We start from the raw sequence: 19876 nt of genomic DNA, 5'->3' as shown, positions 1-19876 counted from the left end.
TCATAAGTGATCTCGAAGGTTCACGTCAACTCTAAAGTTCTATCTTGGATTATAGGAGGGTTTTTTTTTTAAGACTTTTTTGATGTGGACCATTTTTAAAGTCTTTATTGAATTTGTTACAATATTGCTTCTGTTTTAGGATTTGGTTTTTTGGCTGCGAGGCATGTGGGATCCTAGCTCCCCGACCAGGGATCGAACCCGCACCCCCTGCATTGGAAGGTGAAGTCTTAACCACTGGACCACCAGGGAAGTCCCTATATGAGGGTTTTAATAACTGACACCGAGCATCCCAATGACTATCCTTGAAAGTTTTCAAAAGTGAAAAATCCAGCCATGACTACCTAGTAAGCATCTGACCACCCCATCATCTACCTCCCCGGTAAGCCTGGAAACACCCATCAAATGTTAGAAGAAAGAGACTTGCAAGTAGAGAGGTCAAATAGCCTACGGATGACATTACTCCCTTCTAATGGTTTTTGGAAATTGTTCATTTCCTGCGCCATGACCCCATCCTGGACACCAGTGAGCCTCAGTCCCCCTCTGGGCTGTCTGCCTCGAGCCGTACCTAAACAGAGAACACCGGCTTGGTAAAATCCCAGACCACAGCTGTGCACACACCGTCCGTTCCGCAGCATCTTTGTGGGGTCCTGACAGAGGTCACAGTGGTCTGGCGACTGAGAGCAGGTCAAGCAGTCTGGGTGGCAATGAACTACAATCAAGGACAAAGAGGAGAACTCAGTAAAGACCATGTGATTTCTCTTACATCCTTCTAACAAAGGATCTATGGGGTATATGGACCTGTATAGAACACGGAGAACAGAAAACTCTGGTCCCTATGAAAAAGGACCCCAAATAGCAAAACTGATTTCAGTGCAAGATTTCAAGGAATTGCTCCTTGTCTGAAATACCATCACTGTCTCCTGTATCCTGTATCCTTAAAGTGAAGACGTTAAAAACTTTACCAAACTAGCCCTATTGAATGCTTCTACCTCCTAGAATACCTCTAGAAATAGGAATGACTAGCGCCATAATATTGAATAGATGATTTAAGCAGATGCAATAATTTATAATTTCTTAAATGTTCTTCTTAACCTTCGATGTGCATAAAAGGTTAGGACGTAAAACCTACACTGCTTAAAAATAGATATTCTTTTCTTAAGAAAATACAGTCAGGTTTCTTCTTTTTCTCCAGGATTTCAAATCTCATTCCCAGTAATTGGGATCATCACTGAACTTAGTGGTAATTGTCAGCAAAGGACGTTTTCAGTTTTCGAAGCTGTCAAGGACCTAATTTTCAAGGTATGGGACACTATAATATGCTAAATATTTGTTTTGGAAAGCCCAGAGAGCCACTTTAGTGAAGGTAACGTAATTAAACTCTAAAGTTGCTATTCTTTTCCCATGGTAAACTCTTCACAGAAACACTGATTAGCCAGAATACATTGAGTACAACAAGTGCAACTGCCTATATGAAAAACTGCAACCCACGGATGAAAACAATTAATTATGAAATATGAATAGAAGGAAATGCCACTTCTCCATAAGAGACTGAGCTTATAGGCAAATTACTGCTCAGCCAGAGCAACTTTAGTGCTTGCCAACAATTATTAACTGGAACTAATTCAACCCCAGGTGATTTGAAGGCAGAGGTGCAGAACAAGTAGATAAAATTTTCTTTTGGAAGAAATTAATGAGTCTTTAAACTTCAAAAACCCATCCGAGAACTCCAAAAGCCATCTGTTTAACAGTTCACCTTAAAGAAATGAACGTCCATAACAAACTTTCAGCAATTTTTCTTCTATCTTCAACAATGGAACAGTCCTAATGCATATATTTGCTTTTACAAGTTGTCAAATATTATGTTATTTGATGTTCACAATAATTTTGCAAGGTAGATAAGGCTGTTTTATCAACAAGAAAATTAAGATTCAGAGAGGACCAATGACTTGTGCCAGGTCACATACTCATAATCAGTAGAGTTTGGCAAATACATGGACAAAGCATCATTTGTTAGAAAAATTAAGAATAAACAAACAAACCAACCCAGTGGGTGACTAAAGAAAATGAAGCAAGGGGTGGGAGGAGAGGAGATCTCTCTGAATTTTTTGGCAGTAAAAACATCTCAGCAGAAATAAACTGGACATGGACCCACCTGATGTGCAATCTGGACAGCACTGTCCCTTCACCACCTGAGCTAGTGTGGCTACCGGACACGGAGGACAAGAGGGCTCGTAGCACGTTACCTGAGCCCCCCGGCACTCACACAGCTTGCAAGGGCCATCCTGCCACTTCTCCCCCTCCTGCAGGAAACGGTAAAGAATGACGTTGTTACTACAGTGCAGAGATTCAGAAGACAGTTTGCTGGTGGAGAACATATAATTTCCATAAGAGACAAGGTGAAGGCTCCTTGTCAAACCTAACTCAAAGCTAACTCTGAAATAGGACAGTGGTAGAAGAGTTCTAAATTTAAAAGGATAGTATCTCTCCTTCTTTGTTTATAATTCGTTTATTTTAATGTAGAACCCAGGCAGAAAGATAAAGTGCGAAAGCATTCTGGAGCTTCCAGAATAAGCAAGAAGCATATAACACTTGTTTCTCAACCTATCTCAGCAAAAAACAACAACAACAACAAAAAACACACACAAAAGGGGATTACTATGTACCTAGTGATTAGCAGGTACATTAAATACAGTCTTTATAATAACAGTAGGAATCTGTTTAAAACCCTGAATTTCCTTATCGTTATGACAGTAAGAGTAACAGCAGGGTCACTGTATTTTTAAAATGACAGCTCTTGCATGCCCACTTTTAGTGGGCTGTGGATGTGCCATAGGCTTTCTCACACTGGATATTCTTTTCAGCCAAGCAAACAATGGTAATAAACATTAGTACTTTGACAGAGAGTCCAAAGTGAATTATAAAGAGCAATTCCTTTTTGCTCGCTGTCCTATTCACCCTGGAGATAGAAAGGAGAAAAGGTTCCTACAAGAATGTTTAGGGAGATGAAAGAGGTAAAACAAAAGAGAATAAAAGAGCATACTTGAAAATAAAGCTCTGATAAAATGTTTATTAAGCCAGCTGATGTTAAGCATTCCAAACAATTAATGTGACAGTATTTAGCAACAGTGAATGACAGTGTTAGAAAAATGAGGAATATTATCTTGAGAAGGTAGAATTGCTTTTCTTCCATTTCAAGGCAGACTGGGTTCCTGGCCCCCTTATTCTATAACCTCAAAAACTGTAAGCTTGCTCATGTGAACAAACACGCTTGCACTTTCCCTTAAAAAGAAATCATACAACGTTGTCCTGCAAACAACTTAGAGAGAATGAACACTCAGTAGTGCCTGGGGAACAAACACATCCCAGACCCAAAAAGCTCTCTCTTCAATGCTTCGCAGTACATGAAATTGTGCTGATGGGTAAACTGAGTTTTCCAGGCCAGAAAAAATGAGGAGAAAATCATCACAAGAAAGGGAAAGGACCTGTGTAGGAGCTTGTAGTTGGAGAAGTGTTAATTACCATTTGTGGGGCAAAAAAATAAGCTAAAGAAAGGAGGATAAGTTCAATAAATCCAAATATTGGTTATCATTACAATTCTTAATCCCAGACCACATTGTCATCAAATATGCCTGTTAAAAATACTAAGGCACTAAGTTTCCCCAGGACAGTTTATGCAGATAATTGCTTAAAATGATTCTATACATATCTATGTACAAGCTAAAAATCTATACTTACTGGAATATGTTTAACTTTACTCGCATTTGAGGACATCTAGGAACAGAAAGAAACAGAAACATATTTATTATTATACCACTAAAAACACCATTAGGCTGATCTTTTCATTTTTTCATTAGGAAATATCCATTCTTCCCCAAGTAACAAGCAACTTCATTCACTGGTTATGAGTAGAAATAAAATCTATCTATATCAAAAACAAGAAAAGCATACCAATATGAGGTGAAGACAACATGCCTAGGGAGTATTTTTGAATTCTTATTCTCACGTTGTGCTGGGGTATTTGGCTTCAATTCCCCTCAATACGAAGGACTTTGCAGTCAAGAGATCTAAGCTTATAAGAGCAAATTCTTGAAACTTATATGGTACTGGAGCATCATGGGGATTTGTGCTTACTTAAAACAACTTGCTTTTGTTTAATTCCATTTGGCTTAATTTACCTCCAAAAATGGACAGGGAAATTAATACTGTGATTGAGAGAGAAAACTTGAATTCAATATTTACAGAATTTAATCTCCTAAATTCTTAGGAAACAAGGATGACTAAATGATGAAATATCAGTATGAAACAAACAATGCCAACAGCATGGTAATAAGCATAATAATGATCACATTTTTAAGCTTTCTTATATGCCAGATATTGTTCTAAGTTTATACATATCATCTCAATAGACCAATGAAGTAAGTACTATTTTTATCTCTATAACTGAGGATTAAGTAACTTGCCCAAGGTCACAGTCAGTATGTGGCAAAGTAGGGATTTGAACTTAGAGCCTGAATGTTAACCCTATGCAATACTACATGCCCAGCTTATACAAAAAACTGGCAGGTTGACAGATGCAGTTTACCCAGATCGTAAGGAAAAAGGTTGTAGGAATCACTTCACAAATCAAAGTACCTTATCCTAATTCTTATAATCCCTTTTTGATTGGTCAGTGATGCAACTGTACTTATGATCAACTGGCATACTTTTAAGAACACATTGAATTTATCAACATTCCAAGAACCCCATGTGGAAAATAAGGGCTATGTAAATAGAGCAAATTTGAAGAGATTAAGATAAATATTTTTCCCTTGGGGTATATAATTTAAAAAGTACAGACTTAGGGAGAAATAAAGCTTTAGCTAATAGAGTTTTAGAGTTGGACTATTGTAAAAACCTTCTAAATGGCCCACCTACTTCCACTCTCGCCCCCCTCCGTCACTGGCCCACTTGGCAGTAAAAGTGACCCTTTTGCAAGTAAGCCCCATCACAGCACTGCTCTGATCAAAACTGCCCAGAAGCTCCCATCTGCATCAGGGTAAAACCAGGGTCCAGGCTACCTGCTGGACCTCATCTCAACTCCTTTCCCGCTCATTCCTTGCCTCCAGCCAAACTCACTTTCTTGGACATGCCAAGCACACTTCTGCTTCACTGGTTTTTTTATTTGCTGATCCCTCTTCCTGGTATGTTTCTTCCCCAAGATATCCCTGGCTCGCTCCCTCACTTCCTTCAGGTTTTGCTCAAATTTCTCCTCATGAGAAGACTTCCCCCATCATCTGATGTAAAAGAGCACCTCCCCGCCTCAGTTACTCCCCAGCTGCTTTGTTTTCCAGGCAGCACCCATCACCACCTGACACGTGTGTTTGTTGCGTGTGTCCCCACACTAGAACGGAAACTCCCTGAGAGCAGGGACTCTGCATGCTGTGTCGGCTTCTGTATCTCCAATACCTGGCACATAGTAGGTGTGCAATCACGTTCGTTAAACAAATGAATGGGTAAAAGAAATGAGAAGGAAATGCCCCCTCATTAAATTAGTTTTGAATGATTAATTTTTGTTAGTCTTCGGTTATTAGCCCGATACTCACAAATTCTGCATTTTCTTCATATACACAATAACCATTCCTTGAAACGCATTCAGGACAGCATTTTCCATCTAAGTGAATTAATTCTTCACCCTGTAGAAGTAAGGGTTGCACAGGCACATATCAAATTAACATCTCCAGGTAGCAGCTTTGAATTGAGAAGCGGCTGAATTCCCTGACTGGAATGAAAAACCTTAACCCACCCCTCTCCTTTGGCCCATGACTTATTCCATCTCCCCTGTGCTATCTTCCTATGAAAAGCCTGGTCAGTACAGCTCACCCCTTCCTCCAAGTGCTTTTGCTTTCCAGTTCTGGTGATACTTGTGCATGATTTCCTACCCATGACCAGGAATTCACATGAAGAAGAAGAAAGGCCAAGAGTAATGTTATAGTCTTGGAAAGTTATGAGTTTCAGGAAAGGATCAGGTTACCTTAAATACACAAGGCTTGAACTTGTGAGTTGGTTTCATTAACAGTGCTCAAATCAAACCAACATTTTCCCCTGAATACAAAATCAGACACATCCCTATATGCACAGACGAAGTCTCGGGCATAAATTAAACAGCAGAAAACTAATTTCTATTCAATATTCTGAAACTGTTATCCAGTTCACATAATCACTATTTAAAAAATTATAAGGGGAAGGAAAGACATGCCACACTAGGAAGGTAGATGTTAAAATTTCAAAGTTATCATTTTAACTTCCCAACATCAATCATTTCAAATTTTTTATTTTTATCACAAAATAATAAATGCTTACTATAAAAAATTAAATAATTCTGAATTCTATAACTTAGAAAACATAATTTCACTGTAGTCCTACCTCCCAGGGAATCTGCTATTAAAAATACAACCTCTATTTACAATTTTTCATATGCATATACTAACATCTAATATCTATAGGCTAAAGAGTATTCTTTAAAGCACTTTCCACTTCCTAAAGATATATCTACTTTCTAAAAGATGGTGATGTTTCTTTACATGAAGACATTATTTAATTTGTGATTTACATTATATTTGAAGTGCAAAAGCCATCATAGGTAAAAATGGAATAATGTAAAATTGCATAAACAGAATAATCACAATATTTTATGTTTAAAAACGCTGTGCACTAAAGAAAAATATAAAATAAAAGCATTAGTTGTCTTTGAATTGTAGCATCATGAATGGATTTTAAGTCTCTTTTCTATTTCTCTTGAGTCTTCAATTTTCTAAAATGAATATGTATTATTTTAATGAAGGAAAATATCACTTTTAAAAGAAACACAAAAATATATGAATGACTGTAACTTTTTATAGTATCTGAAAAGTTATTTCAAAAAGGAGGGAGTTAGATAGATCACTGTCCCTCAAAATTTCATGCCAGTCAGAGGCCAACAGAGAGCATAGTGTGCTGTAAGGAGCAGACGTATTTACATATAAACTGTTTTGCAGAAACGTGACAAACCAGCTGGTAGTGAAGGCCTAGCCCACAAACACAGTGAAATTTGCTTTCAAAGCATATAAAGGGGTTTATAAACATGTAATCTAAGTCACTTAAAACAATGTTTTGAAACAAGACAGAGTATGTGTACTTCTATTAAAGACGAAATGCATGAGAGATTCTTGAGGGCCCGCTACAATACCTACAGACAAAACTGAAAATGGAGCCTGCATCACCCGGATAAGGCAAAAAAGGTAGCTTTTCTGAGTCTTCAAATGCTGCTGTAAATAACAGCAAGCCCTGCTCCTGGGGAACAAGGATGCAGTTTTGGTGAGGTAGGAATTTCTAAATAGATTTGCTATTTATAGACATCTGGATGCCCCAAACTGCATCCAGTTCACTGTGGCGGGGAGTTTGCTCTAATTAGCATCTGACTTCGGCTTTGAGAAAAATTGCTTTGTGAAACAAAGCTAACGTTTTCTTTCTAAGAGGATTCTGCTGCTTAGGCCAGATGGAATTTGCTAACCCCTCTCCACTGAATCACACCAACATTCATCCATCAGACGAAAGACTGTTATTCCACTAACCTGCCCACTGGAAAAGAAAACACTCTTTTGAGGGAATTTCCCGCTGCTGGAGAAAGGAAAGGCACCTCACATTTACGGCATGCCTACCCTCTTCCGTGCACTTTGCTACAAGCTTTGATCCCCCCATCACTTTATCCCTCATACATGAATTCTAGGTCCTTTTTTAAAAAAAAAAAAGTAAATTGACTTCTTCATCTGAATTCATGCTCAAAGATAATACTAAATATAGAAACACATGGAAATCGCCATATTGCACTATTCTACTGTTGATTTATTTATGTTTCAAAGTCCAGGAATTTGGTTTTATATATCAAAGACAAGGGTCATGCCATTTTCTCCTTTTTTTAACAAAGAAAAACTGTTTGCTGATTTCAGTGCAATTCGGAACACTGCTGCTGATAACAATGCAATAATTATTACAATGGTGCAGATGCACAATTTTGCCTCTTTTTCTAGAGGTTTACTTTTCTGCACCTTTGTGGATGTAGACATACTCAGACTTAATCCACCTTCGGTATGCAAGATTAGAAATCAAATGATCTTGATATATTTTAGAAAAGGCAGAAAGTAGGGTAGAATTGAATAAAAATACTAGTAGCATACTTTCACTGTTCCCCTTGGCAGATTTAGTCATTTTCTCCAGGTGCTCCTAATGCATTTAATTCATATTAATTCATAATCATTTATACCACTGCAGATTATAATTTGTTTAGCTATCTGACTTCCACCAAAGCCTGGGAACTCTTGAGATTAAAATGTGCCTTATTCATCTTTTTATCTCCAAGCTAAGCAGAAGTTAGGAAGTTAGTATCCCAGGCTTTCATAAGGTCATTAGCCAGAGCTATTTACAGAAGTATGGCACAGAAGGAAGGCTAAGGGATATTTGTGTAAGATTCAATTTTGCTTAAAATTTCACCTCTGGTAGTGTATCCAGTTTAGAATCCAGTGCCTTAAAACAAAATATGGGTATGTGCTAGTTGATTCAAGATCTGGAGAAATAGACTAAAGGCATTAGAAGTCCTCAATTCATAAAAGAGAAGATGGGTAGGCCTGGGAGGAGGATGAGTTGGGACGAGATCGTGCTACGGGGTGACTTGGCGAATACTGAGGCCCTTTCCACTTACTTAAGCAGCTGCTCCCCATTTTCCTAAGAACAGAGGACAGGAACTGGCTTATGCTACCAAAGGCAGGAGCCATGGAAGATTGGCAGGTCCTTGGAAATGTATTACACTGGGGATAGCGGGTCAAATTATTTTCTGTGCCTGAGACTCTTTGTTTAGACCTGACTGAAAATAGGTGGCTAAAGGACCCACCCTACCAAGATCCCTCTCCCAGATTTTCCATAAACCCTGGGATATTAGACAAATTAAAACCTTGGAAATAACCCAGCATCCTCTGGGCAGACTGCCGAGGCCAGGAAGCTCAGCCTCAGCCCGAGAGCGAGGGAGACAGAAAAGGGCCCTGACTAGGGTTTTTCTCATCTCCATCCAACCATTCTGATTCCCCTGACATAAAGAAAGAAAAGGCATGTGGAGGGAAATAAATCTGCAAAAAGCAAGACCCTCTTTACCTAAATGTGTCTCAGCTCTACCAAGACATAGAAGTAGAAGGCAACATGAAAAAGAACTCTGTCGCTGACAGCCCTGTTTGAATGGCTGTTCCTCTTCGGGAACCGTGTTAAGAGGAGCTGAGACGTGGGGGGAGAAGTAGAAAGAAAAATGCCTTCACGGACACCCAGCGCTTCAGATCTTCCAAGTTTCCCTCATCGACTCAAGTTCACAACCCCGCGGGAAACTGGTGGGGCAGATGGGAGTGGCGAGGGAGAAGGAGACAGCTTTAAAAGCAGGTTGTTGTGCAGCAGATCAAAATCAGGTGCAAAGGGGAAAAAAAGCCATCTCCCCAAAGTATACATCTATAGTCCAAACAGAGGCTACCTTGTTAGAAGATTCTAGAAATTCTGCAGACAGCAGAAGTCAACAGAGGTCAACAGAGTTAATTATTTATGAGGTCTCCATCCCTGTCTCTTTAAAACAAAAACAAAGACAAAAACACTTTTCAGGGACTTCCCTGGTGGCTCAGTGGTTAAGAATCTGCCTGCCAATGCAGGGGACACAGGTTCGATCCCTGGTCCGGGAAGATCCCACATGCCGCAGAGCAACTAAGCCCGTGGGCCACAGCTACTGAGCCTGTGCTCTAGAGCCCACGAGCCACAACTACTGAGCCCACGTGCTACAACTACTGAAGCCTGTGCACCTAGAGCCCATGCTCCCCAACAAGAGAAGCCACTGCAATGAGAAGCCCGCGCTCCGGAACAAAGAGTAGCCCTCGCTCGCCGCAACTAGAGAAAGCCCACATGCAGCAACGAAGACCCAACACAGCCAAAAATAAATAAAAAATAAAAAATAAAAAAAAACCACATTTCATTTTCTTTCCCGATTCACAGGAGCAGCCTCTAGGTGTTGGCTCTCCTCTGTGCTAAACGCTGCCAGTGGGGCCTGCAACAGAAGCCGGGCCACCGGAGCACCTGCGGACTCTGTTTCACGACCAGAGCGAGCTGGGCAGCCACGAGCGATGAGGCCCAGCTGCGCTGACTGATAGGCTAATGTCCCATGTCATCCCTTCCAGTCCATGGCTCTGGCTCAGGGCTTCCTATCTGACCAGACGCACTGAGAGCTAAAAGCTCCAGGAGGCTGCTCCAAATCAGTCTAAACAGAGAGTGGCATTTACTTTACACCACAGAATCCTCAGGCTAAAAGCCTCCTTGAAATTGAGCATTCAACCTGGTCGTCCCCTCTGCTGCCGAGAGGGAAGGGACAGGTGAGGGACCACCCATCCCGCTGGAGACAGCATTACAGTCCAAACGGAGATGCCTTCGTTCCTTACCCGGGCACACTCCACTTTGGCACACTCCCCAGTCCGGCAGGTCACTTGGCCCCGGTCACATGTGCAGAACTCACAGGCCAAGCCCTTCCATATTTCATCCTGGTACCGCACAAGCCCCCCATGCGAGCAGCTTCCAGCAGGAGACACACAGTCCTCGCAGCATTGCCCATGACGCTGAGCCCTTCTCTGACCCTGAGGAAACAGAGAGAACGGCGGGGAAAGGGCAGTGGTCAGGAGGGCGCGAAAACATCCCACCTGATGGGGCAGAAGGATATAAAACACCAACTTTCTGTGCTGTTTTCTTCCCCCACCTAACCCAGCTGAGGCACGTTCCCCTCCCCCTCCCCCTCCTTCCTGGGAAGCAGGTCCTTCCTGCTTCTGAGCATCATAAAAACTTTTGATTTCCTCAAAGGACACACTGGACTAAGAAATGCATTTCCTAAATGACCCCAAATAAAGGTTCGAAAATCAAGCTACACACTCTCAAATACCTTTTCGCATCTTAATGGAGGGCAGGCCTGTTTGTGGCACCTGACCTCACCCCGGTCACATATACACGTGGTGCAGGCGTTTTCACTCCACTGCTCACCATGCTGAGTGAAGAAAAGAAACAAAAAAGTGGAAAATCAAATGTCACATATATCAAGTAGAAACACAAGGCACATGACACAATTTTTTATCATAGTTTTTAACTGAGCCATATCGAATGTACTCCTGAGAAATAATATCATTTAGGCAGCAAGAAGCTCCAAGAAAAAAAGTCAGTAAATGTCCAAAGAGAACTTTGGATTCGTTTTCATCCAACTATATTCATTCCACAGATGCCTTGAGGGCCTGCTCTCTGCCAGGCACACAGAGGGCCTGGAACAACAAGATTAATAGGAAGACCCTGTTTGCTGGCTACTCGATGGTCATTCTTTAGCTCTTCTTTGCTGGGAGACCCAGTTCTCACTGCTACGCACTCACATTCCCAGCTTCCCTTGCAGCCAGTGCACAGACTTTGTCCCAGTCCCAACCGAGGGGACCTCATGGGAAGTGTGCTAGAGCAGCAGAGGTTGAGGAAAAGACTCTTCTCCCCCATAAAAGAAGAAAAGCCCACCCCTTTCTTCCACCAGGCTTTAGTCATGATTGGTTGAGGACGCGCTGCCTGAAGCTGTGGAAGCCACACTGGGACATGAGGTGACAAGACAGAAAGCAAAGGCCAACATGCTGAGGATGGCAGGGTGGAAAGATCAAAAGAGTGAAAATCCTTGACAACATCACTGAGACCTGGATTGATCAACCCTGCAACTGTCCCACCTCTGGGCTTCTTGTTATATGAGATAATAAATGTTTCATTTTAGCTACTTTTAGAGGAGCATTTCTGTTGCTTGCAGCCAAGGACACCATAACAGGTATAGAGGCTCTCTCTTCCAGAAGAAATTAATCTAGCACATACGTGGCTACTGTATTGGACAGCACAGATCTAGTATATACAAAAATCCTTTCCCCATTAGTTATTTTCATTTACACTTCAAGGGACCCATCTAGAATTTGTGTCATCCATCCCCTAATACTCAGTTCCAGATTCTCTACTGAGAGTCAAAAATCCCAATTTCTATTTGGTTTTCCTTAGAATGACGGGCAAACAAGGGAAGCAGATGGGTTACTTTTTTATATATTCTTTGCTTTCAAATAATGTAACCTTCTTTTGGCTCAGCTGGGCACTCCCAAGTCAGAACATTCATTCATTCATTCATTCAATTTGTTGCACTTACTTTTATTTAGTACCTACTATGTGTTGGGTAGTTAGCTAGACTGCCCCAATAGTACTTTCAAGTTTTCAGGCTCCACCACCCCCAGCTTCTTGCCCTTTTCCCTCTCTCACCTTCCATCCCCATGCTCCCGACCCCACTGTAAGGCAGGGGGACACTGTCTCTGGATATCAGTGCATAAAATCCAACCAAAGCAGGCAGACATTCCCAGAGCGTCCAACATAAGTGTAAGCTGACAGTAACCAATGACAGTCTTTTTTCCCTTCAAGATGTGTGAACAGTAAGTTCACCAAGGTTCATGAGCCAGGTGCTGCCTGCCAGCGCATTCTTCTGTATTTCTAATCCCCTCCGATTTAATATTTTCACAAAGGCTTCCCATGAAGAGAAGAAAAAAGCTGTTTATGAACTGAGTTACTAATCCTGGCAAAGAGTCAGACGTGGGTGGGGGAGGTATGGTGGTTAGAAGGGCAGAGGGCAGATGTGTAAGAATGGATGTCAAAGCACCTACATGGGGCACATCAGAGCTTACCTCGTAAACTCGGCCAGCTGCAGAGCAGGATCGCGAAGAGCACTGTGGGCAACATTTTCCAGGGACTCGGACTACGGTTTCATCCTTAATGCCCCAAAAACAGGCCATCAAAAGGCGGTGTTAATAAAATCCACAACAGTAGGAAAATTTCACTCACAGCCAGCTCAATCATGTGCCTCAAGCATCCAGAAACAGCAATTGCCTCTCGTTTATTAGTCACCTGGTGCTTTGATAAGAATTAGCACTTTTCAGGGCAGTGTGACTCTTAAGAAGTTTGCACATTCCTCAAGTCCCATCCACTTCTAAGAACAAACAAAAGCACAACTAATAACAATAATAATAGTACTTCGTGTTTGCCAGGTACTGTTTTAAGTGTTTTACGCAACTCTGTAAAGTAGATGCTCTTATCCTGCCTTCACAAACAAGAAAAGTAAAGATCAGAGAGGTTGTGTGACTTGTCCAAGGTAACAGAGCTGAGCTGGTAATAGTAAATGGTTGGCAGAGGGACTTCAGAGCACCAACCATTCAACACTTAAGAACATTTACCCTCCTGCTGAGTCACTGCTAATCTCAAAGTGAAGGTATCCCTCCCTTGACAAACTACCTCACTATTCTTTTGCATCTTTATGGGAATCCACACATTTATATATATGCATTATGAGGTCCTTAACATGAAAAAAAAATCAGTCATGCCCCTAGATATCTAGGAATAAGCCAGTGCAGAGAAATGTGGGTGACAAACACTAGATGCCCAAAGAACCCCCTACTGCCTTATTCCTACAGTTTCAGCTCTACCACCTGCACCCCCAGAATATTAGACCCTTTGTCACCATTGCCCTAAGAATTTTCACAGCAACAATCTCCTCATTAATGCCAAAGAATCAGCTTCTCACTTTAACATCACCACAGCCTTTTGAATGGAAGGAAGGTAGGCAAATTAAAGCTAAGAGAAGGAGGATTAGAATAAACCAAGTTTCAGTGACTAAGAAGTGGTAAATCTTATACAGAAGATACCTCCTGAACAGTTAGCTGCACTTTCTCTTACAAAAAGCAGAGAATGAGACCTTATTATCATGGTTGCTATGGAATTCACTCGGCAAGAAAAGAAGGCTGGTGTACTTTGGGGCATGTGTGTAGGGGGGTGTCAAGTAACCTTAATTTTTCATGGAAAGTTCCAGTCATGCTTTCGTGGCTTTTTTAACCCAATTATATATGATCAGCTAGATTAATGCATTACTATCTAATAGAAATTTATTTCAAACACCTGAATCACTGGAATTCACATGACAACTGTTTTCTCTGCTTTAGGTTACCTTATTTATTTATAATTCTGTAAAAATATTATGATCACTGATGTTCAATAGAGTGTGAAAATTGGACATGCATTGAAGTCATTGAGCATTTCTTGACCTCAGAACTCTTGAGTTTAATGAAATTTCAGTGAGGAAGTAAAAATAAAGGTATATCTGATGTCATACTCACTATTCAGTCAGTTTATGGAAGTAAACAATGAACTTTTACAACGTTAAGTAAACAGGGGACAAATGTCATGATCACAAATCTTGAACAGAAATATAGAGGTAGTATGAATCTATCTTAACCAGCATGGACTAAACCCAAGGACAGTGGCAGAGTCAACTGGAGAGTGGGAGGTATGGGTGGCGGATAATTACCCGTGTAGAGGCTGGTACAGGAAAATCAAGTTTCCGATTCTTACTGGCAATACTTAATTATATATTTCATTGACAGAAACAAAACCTTTCTTCACAAATAGAGACCAAAAAGGGCAGGGAGGAAAAGCATTTAAAGAGAAAATATCCCATTACGTGAGAGAACTTCTTGACTGAGAATTGAGATCCCATCTGGGCTGGTGTTTTATAAGCAGGACGGGAGAGGCAAGTAAGAAGAAGGTGAGCAGCAAAGTGGGTTAGAGAAATGGGAAAGGCATTTTAGCTGTACATTTTTGTTGCTATCATACACTTGGATCCTACTATTCTGGTCTTCGTAGATTTGCCCTTCCAAACCTATAGACTACCCAGGGGCTAGTATGCTAGGGACTGATGACCAAATCCAGCCCCCACCAATTTCCATAAACTTTTATTGGAATGCAGCCGCATCCATTCATGTACGTATTATCTATGGATGTTTTTGTGCTATAATGGCAGAGTTGAGTAGTTGTTCCAACTATATGTCACACAAAGCTGAAAATGTTCACTATCTGGCTCTTTCCAGAAAAAGTTTGCCAACCCCATGTCTAATATGGTACCCTCAGTGATCACAGGAGTTCAATACCAAAATAATATATGATTAACGTCATTACAATTTTGGGTAGGACCACCATTAAGTTGACCCTTGAACAATGCAGAGGTTAGGGGAGCTGACCTCCACACAGTTGGAAATCCGAATATAATGTATAGTCAGCCCTAGGTATCCACGGTTCCTCCACATCTGTGGTTCCGCATCCGTGGATTCAACCAACCATGGATCGTGTAGTATTGTACTATTTACTATTGAAAAAAATCCATATATAAGTGGACCCACATATTTCGAACCACATTGCTCAAGGGTCAACTGTATTTAATTATGGTTTTCCATATTCCTTAAATAAAAATACTTATGACAAAGTTTATAGTATGTTATGGCTCACAGCTCTTGACAAAATATCTTCTCCTATAACACCTCTGAAGATATAAAAATGAGATGAAAATTCTACCACCAAAAAATAGAACAGCCAACCTCCTACCATTGCCGAGGAAGTCCCACTGACCATAAGACTTTCTGTGGCCTTTCTTTGCTTTATAAACCAAAACAGAAATAAGAACCATCATTTCTTCCCAACTCTCTGCCTTCCAATATCAAACACAACATGGGTTTGTTCCCTCAGTGTGCGGCCACTGAAGTTTGAAGCCATTAGAGTGCCATCCTAGCCTTTCAACTCCCTCGACGTCTTTCTGTCTAATCAGAGCCCATAATGTAAAAAAAAGGAAAACAAAACAAAAAGAGTGGGAAGTATGTGTGTTGGGGGAGGTGGAGGAAGTGATGAAAAGTGGGGAAGAAGACACCCAAATGTAAAGCACACAGTCACCGAGAAACATGGCGAGAACCCTTGCAAATCGGGGATTACAGTTTTACATTTCATGAATTCAAAAGGTAAGAGGGTTGGGCAGTGGAGAGAGAAAAAGATCTGACCTCAGTACAATAGAGCTACACTAAATGAAAACCTGCCAGACCCTTGGTCGAGGAAACACGCACCTTTCTTAGCACCTGGCTATGGATCCAAGAAAGGGAATTAGCCAAGGGCAGGCTGCTTACCCTTGCAGCATTCAAGCACTGGGTATGGACAGATTTCTCTTGATCAAGGCTGAGTAAACAGAAAGAAAAGAACTTGGGGGAAAAACCCTAAAGAGCAAGTGAAAGTAATAACATTCTGAAGATGCACAGAAAGAACAGATTTCTGGAAACTAAGTACTGCAGGATCTAAAATAAAAGATTTAAAAGCCATTTGCAACTTCAGTAAGATAGAAGAAAATGCAGTCTTTATTAAATAGAAGGAAGAAGCAATAAAGAAAGAAAAAGCATTGGGGTTAAAAAAAAAAGATGAACCAGTGATAGGAGAAATAAGGAAGAATTAAAGAAAATTAAAGGAAAATCATCAAATTAAAATCAATACTGGAGGTAGTAAACACAAACTCAAGAAGCTCTCTCCATAACGCAGAGGAAAGACAGAAAAGTGAAAATGATGAGAGAGAAAGTGACCAATAATGAGGGGGAAGGCAGGGGAGCAATCTAAGAATCATAGGTGTTTCTGAAGAAATGAGAATAATTGGAACAGACATGACTAATCAAAGCCGTAACTAAAGAAAACATTTCACACCTGGAATATAGACTGAAAGGGCTTCACAGTATTCTAGGCAAACTATGTGAAAAGACATCTCACTTGGAAATATCCTGGGAAAATGTTTTAATTATAAAGATGAAGAAACATCCTGCAAGAATTCAACAGAGTAAACTAGCTGAATATAACAGAATAGAAAGCAGAAAAACCTCAGACTCCTCCATGGCACTAAACTCCAGAATTCAATGGAACAGAGTTTATAGGGTTGATATGAGAAAAGATTATAATCTCCTTAAATTTTAGACCCCTACAAATTATCTTTCATGAATGTAGGCAAATAGAAAATAATTCTCAAACACTTAGTGGCTCAGAAGACATACCAATTTTTATCTTTTTAAAAAAAATCTGAAGATGAAGTTCAATTCACTTAGATTAATCAATATTGGGAATGGGAAAATTGTAGTATTAAAAAAATTGATAGGAGAAAATATTTGCAAATGAAACAACAGACAAAGGATTAATCTCTAAAATATACAAATAGCTCATGGAGCTCAATATCAAAAAAACAAACAATCCAGTTAAAAAATGGGCAGAAGGCCTAAATAGACATTTCACCAAGGAAGACATACAGATGGCCAAGAGGCACATGAAAAGTTGCTCAACATCACTAATTATTAGAGAAATACAAATCAAAACTACAATGAGGTATCACCTCCCACCAGTCAGAATGGCCATCATCAAAAAAGCTAGAAACAATAAATGCTGGAAAGGGTGTGGTGAAAAGGGAACCCTCCTACACTGTTGGTGGGAATGTAAATTGATACAACCACTATGGAAAACAGTATGGAGGCTCCTTAAAAAACTAAAAATAGAACTACCATATGACCCAGCAATCCCACTACTGGGCAATATACCCTGAGAAAACCATAATTCAAAAAGAGAAATGCACCACAATGTTCATTGCAGCACTATTTACAATAACCAGGACATGGAACCAACCTAACTGTCCATCAACAGATGAATGGATGAAGATGTGGCACATATATACAATGGAATATTACTCAGCCATAAAAAGAAACGAAATTGAGTTATCTGTAGTGAGGTGGATGGACCTAGAGTCTGTCATACAGAGTGAAGTAAGTCAGAAAGAGAAAAACAAATACCGTACGCTAACGCATATACATGGCTTAAAAAAAAAAAAAAAAATGGTACTGATGAACCTAGTTGCAGGGCAGGAATAAAGAGGTAGACATAGAGAATGGACTTGATGACATGGGGTGGGAGGGCGAAGCTGGGGCTAAGTGAGAGTAGCATCGACGTATATACACTACCGAATGTAAAATAGTTGGCTGGTGGGAAGCAGCAGCATAGCACAGGGAGATTGGCTCGGTGCTTTGTGATGACCTAGAGGGGTGGGATAGGGAGGATGGGAGGGAGGCTCAAGAGGGAGGGGATATGGGGACATGTGTATGCATATGGCTGATTCGCTTTGTTGTGCAACAGAAACTAACAAGGTACTTACTGTGAAGCAATTATACTCCAATAAAGATCTATTTAAAAAAATATTGGTGATTATAGTATCGGGAAGAACTCTCATCAGACTGAACATTTTAATGAGCCTACAAAAATGTGGATGGGCTAGGGCTCTGTTCACAAGGCGTCTGGACAGAAGCTGAAGGCAAGCAATTTCAGTATGAATTTACATCACCCACTAAGGGAACAACCCCTTATTTGAACACAGGAATTTCTCCTTTTGTCAGAGATAATCACTAACTCCTAACATCTAATTATAACTAGGCAAACAAATATATCCACATTTGCCTACAAAAAAATTGGAATGAATTCCAAAAAAAATTCTATTGTGATCTTTTGGAATGGTGGAAATATGGAAGATTATTTTCTTTTCTGCTTTTCCGGTTTTTGCAAACTTTCCTTAATGAATACAGATTCCTTTTACAATTTAAAAAACACTTTATATTAAAAATCAAATTTTTCTAAAGCTCAAGACCTGGAAATGCATTTCTTCTGATGAACTTGTGTTCTTTTTTAAATGAATGAGTTTTAAAAAATGAATGGGTTAACACATATAAAAGGCTTGCAGTCATGCTCAATGATGTTAGCAACTATCGTTTTGTGATTATTATTATACATAAATGATATGTAACTCATCATTTTGGGAGGCAATATAGTGTAATGGTTAAAAATATGTCAGGTGTGGTCTGTTGAGGTTGTGATGTATAACTGCCTAGGTTAGAAGCAATGACAGTTCATAACTGTGGTACCTTGAGCAAATTATTTAAACTCCGTATCTCAGTTTTATCTACTATAACATGGGATGATAATAATAGCTCCTACTTCAGAGGGTTGTTACGCAAATTAAAAGCTCTTAAAATTAATGATTAGCACATAATATATGCCCCCAGTGTGGGGATGGTGATGGGCAGATGGTGGCGCTGAGAATGTTTCTAACAAAGGCGCTAATTCTACAGCACCTCTTTATATCATCAGAACACCCAATGGTTAATAGTGATATTAAATCAAGAAAAATGGTTTAAATAGTCTGACAGTTGGGTATTTTTTAATGTCAAGGCAAAACTACAGACTTGATGCAAGAGTGATTAAGATCAATCTATTTCCAAGCCTTCAGAATGCTTGCATAGCAATTAGCTCTAAAGTATGGCAACAAATTTCATCTTTTTAAGTTAAACAATGCAAACTGTAAGTGAGTACTGTTTGAAGCTATAATTTATCTTTAACGTTTTTTTAGAATGGGAACCACTACTTTCAATTATTCCAAGCTAACCCCTGATATGCAGTCAGGGTTAAGTTTTTAAAGACTTAAAGCAGAAGGTTCACAATGGAGTGTTTCCTCTATCCATCCTCCCACCTCCCTTACTGTAATGGTGGCAAACTGCTTAATTAACCTTCTTACACAAGGGGACTAAAGCCTGGAATGTGTAAATCAAAATGCCCCAACACTACAATATCTTCTGAATGTAAGATATTATGCAACTCTACCAAAAAGCTCATTTGTAATCTGAAAGCTAGGACAAGACTTTGTGATGAATTGAGAGGTGTGACATGTGTGCAGTAGTTTCTGTAGTGTGGGTAATACAATCTAGTCTTTCAATTGATACATTTTCCCTTTATTTGGCATTTAGCATTTCTTGCCTAATTGCCTTTTATCTGCCTTTAAAAATATTGCCCAATTGTCACAGTGTGCCATGTTATTGATTTTGTTTTATTTGACACAAAGTACTGCTCTGTATCAACTGAATGTTGGCTT

The 19876-nt window shown here is 40.0% G+C and overlaps 1 protein-coding gene across 3 annotated transcripts in view; it reads right to left on the bottom strand.

The window, feature by feature from the left end:
* The window catches only part of FRAS1 (Fraser extracellular matrix complex subunit 1), a 463649-nt gene that overhangs the window by 242015 nt on the left and 201758 nt on the right, over positions 1-19876 (bottom strand). For all 3 annotated transcript variants that reach the window (XM_061192401.1, XM_061192399.1, XM_061192400.1), the window contains exons 7-13: positions 12756-12839; positions 10964-11065; positions 10473-10664; positions 5583-5672; positions 3736-3771; positions 2153-2300; positions 566-709 (exon numbers count right to left, since the gene is read on the bottom strand). In XM_061192401.1, the coding sequence (XP_061048384.1) occupies positions 566-709; positions 2153-2300; positions 3736-3771; positions 5583-5672; positions 10473-10664; positions 10964-11065; positions 12756-12839 (796 nt within the window). The remainder of the gene's footprint in view (positions 1-565; positions 710-2152; positions 2301-3735; positions 3772-5582; positions 5673-10472; positions 10665-10963; positions 11066-12755; positions 12840-19876) is intronic.

This window comes from Eubalaena glacialis, chromosome 5, assembly GCF_028564815.1.
Source record: "Eubalaena glacialis isolate mEubGla1 chromosome 5, mEubGla1.1.hap2.+ XY, whole genome shotgun sequence".
NCBI classification, from domain to species: Eukaryota; Metazoa; Chordata; class Mammalia; order Artiodactyla; family Balaenidae; genus Eubalaena; species Eubalaena glacialis.
The sequence above is the reverse complement of the archived record's forward strand: the minus strand, read 5'-3'. Positions and strand labels throughout refer to the sequence as shown.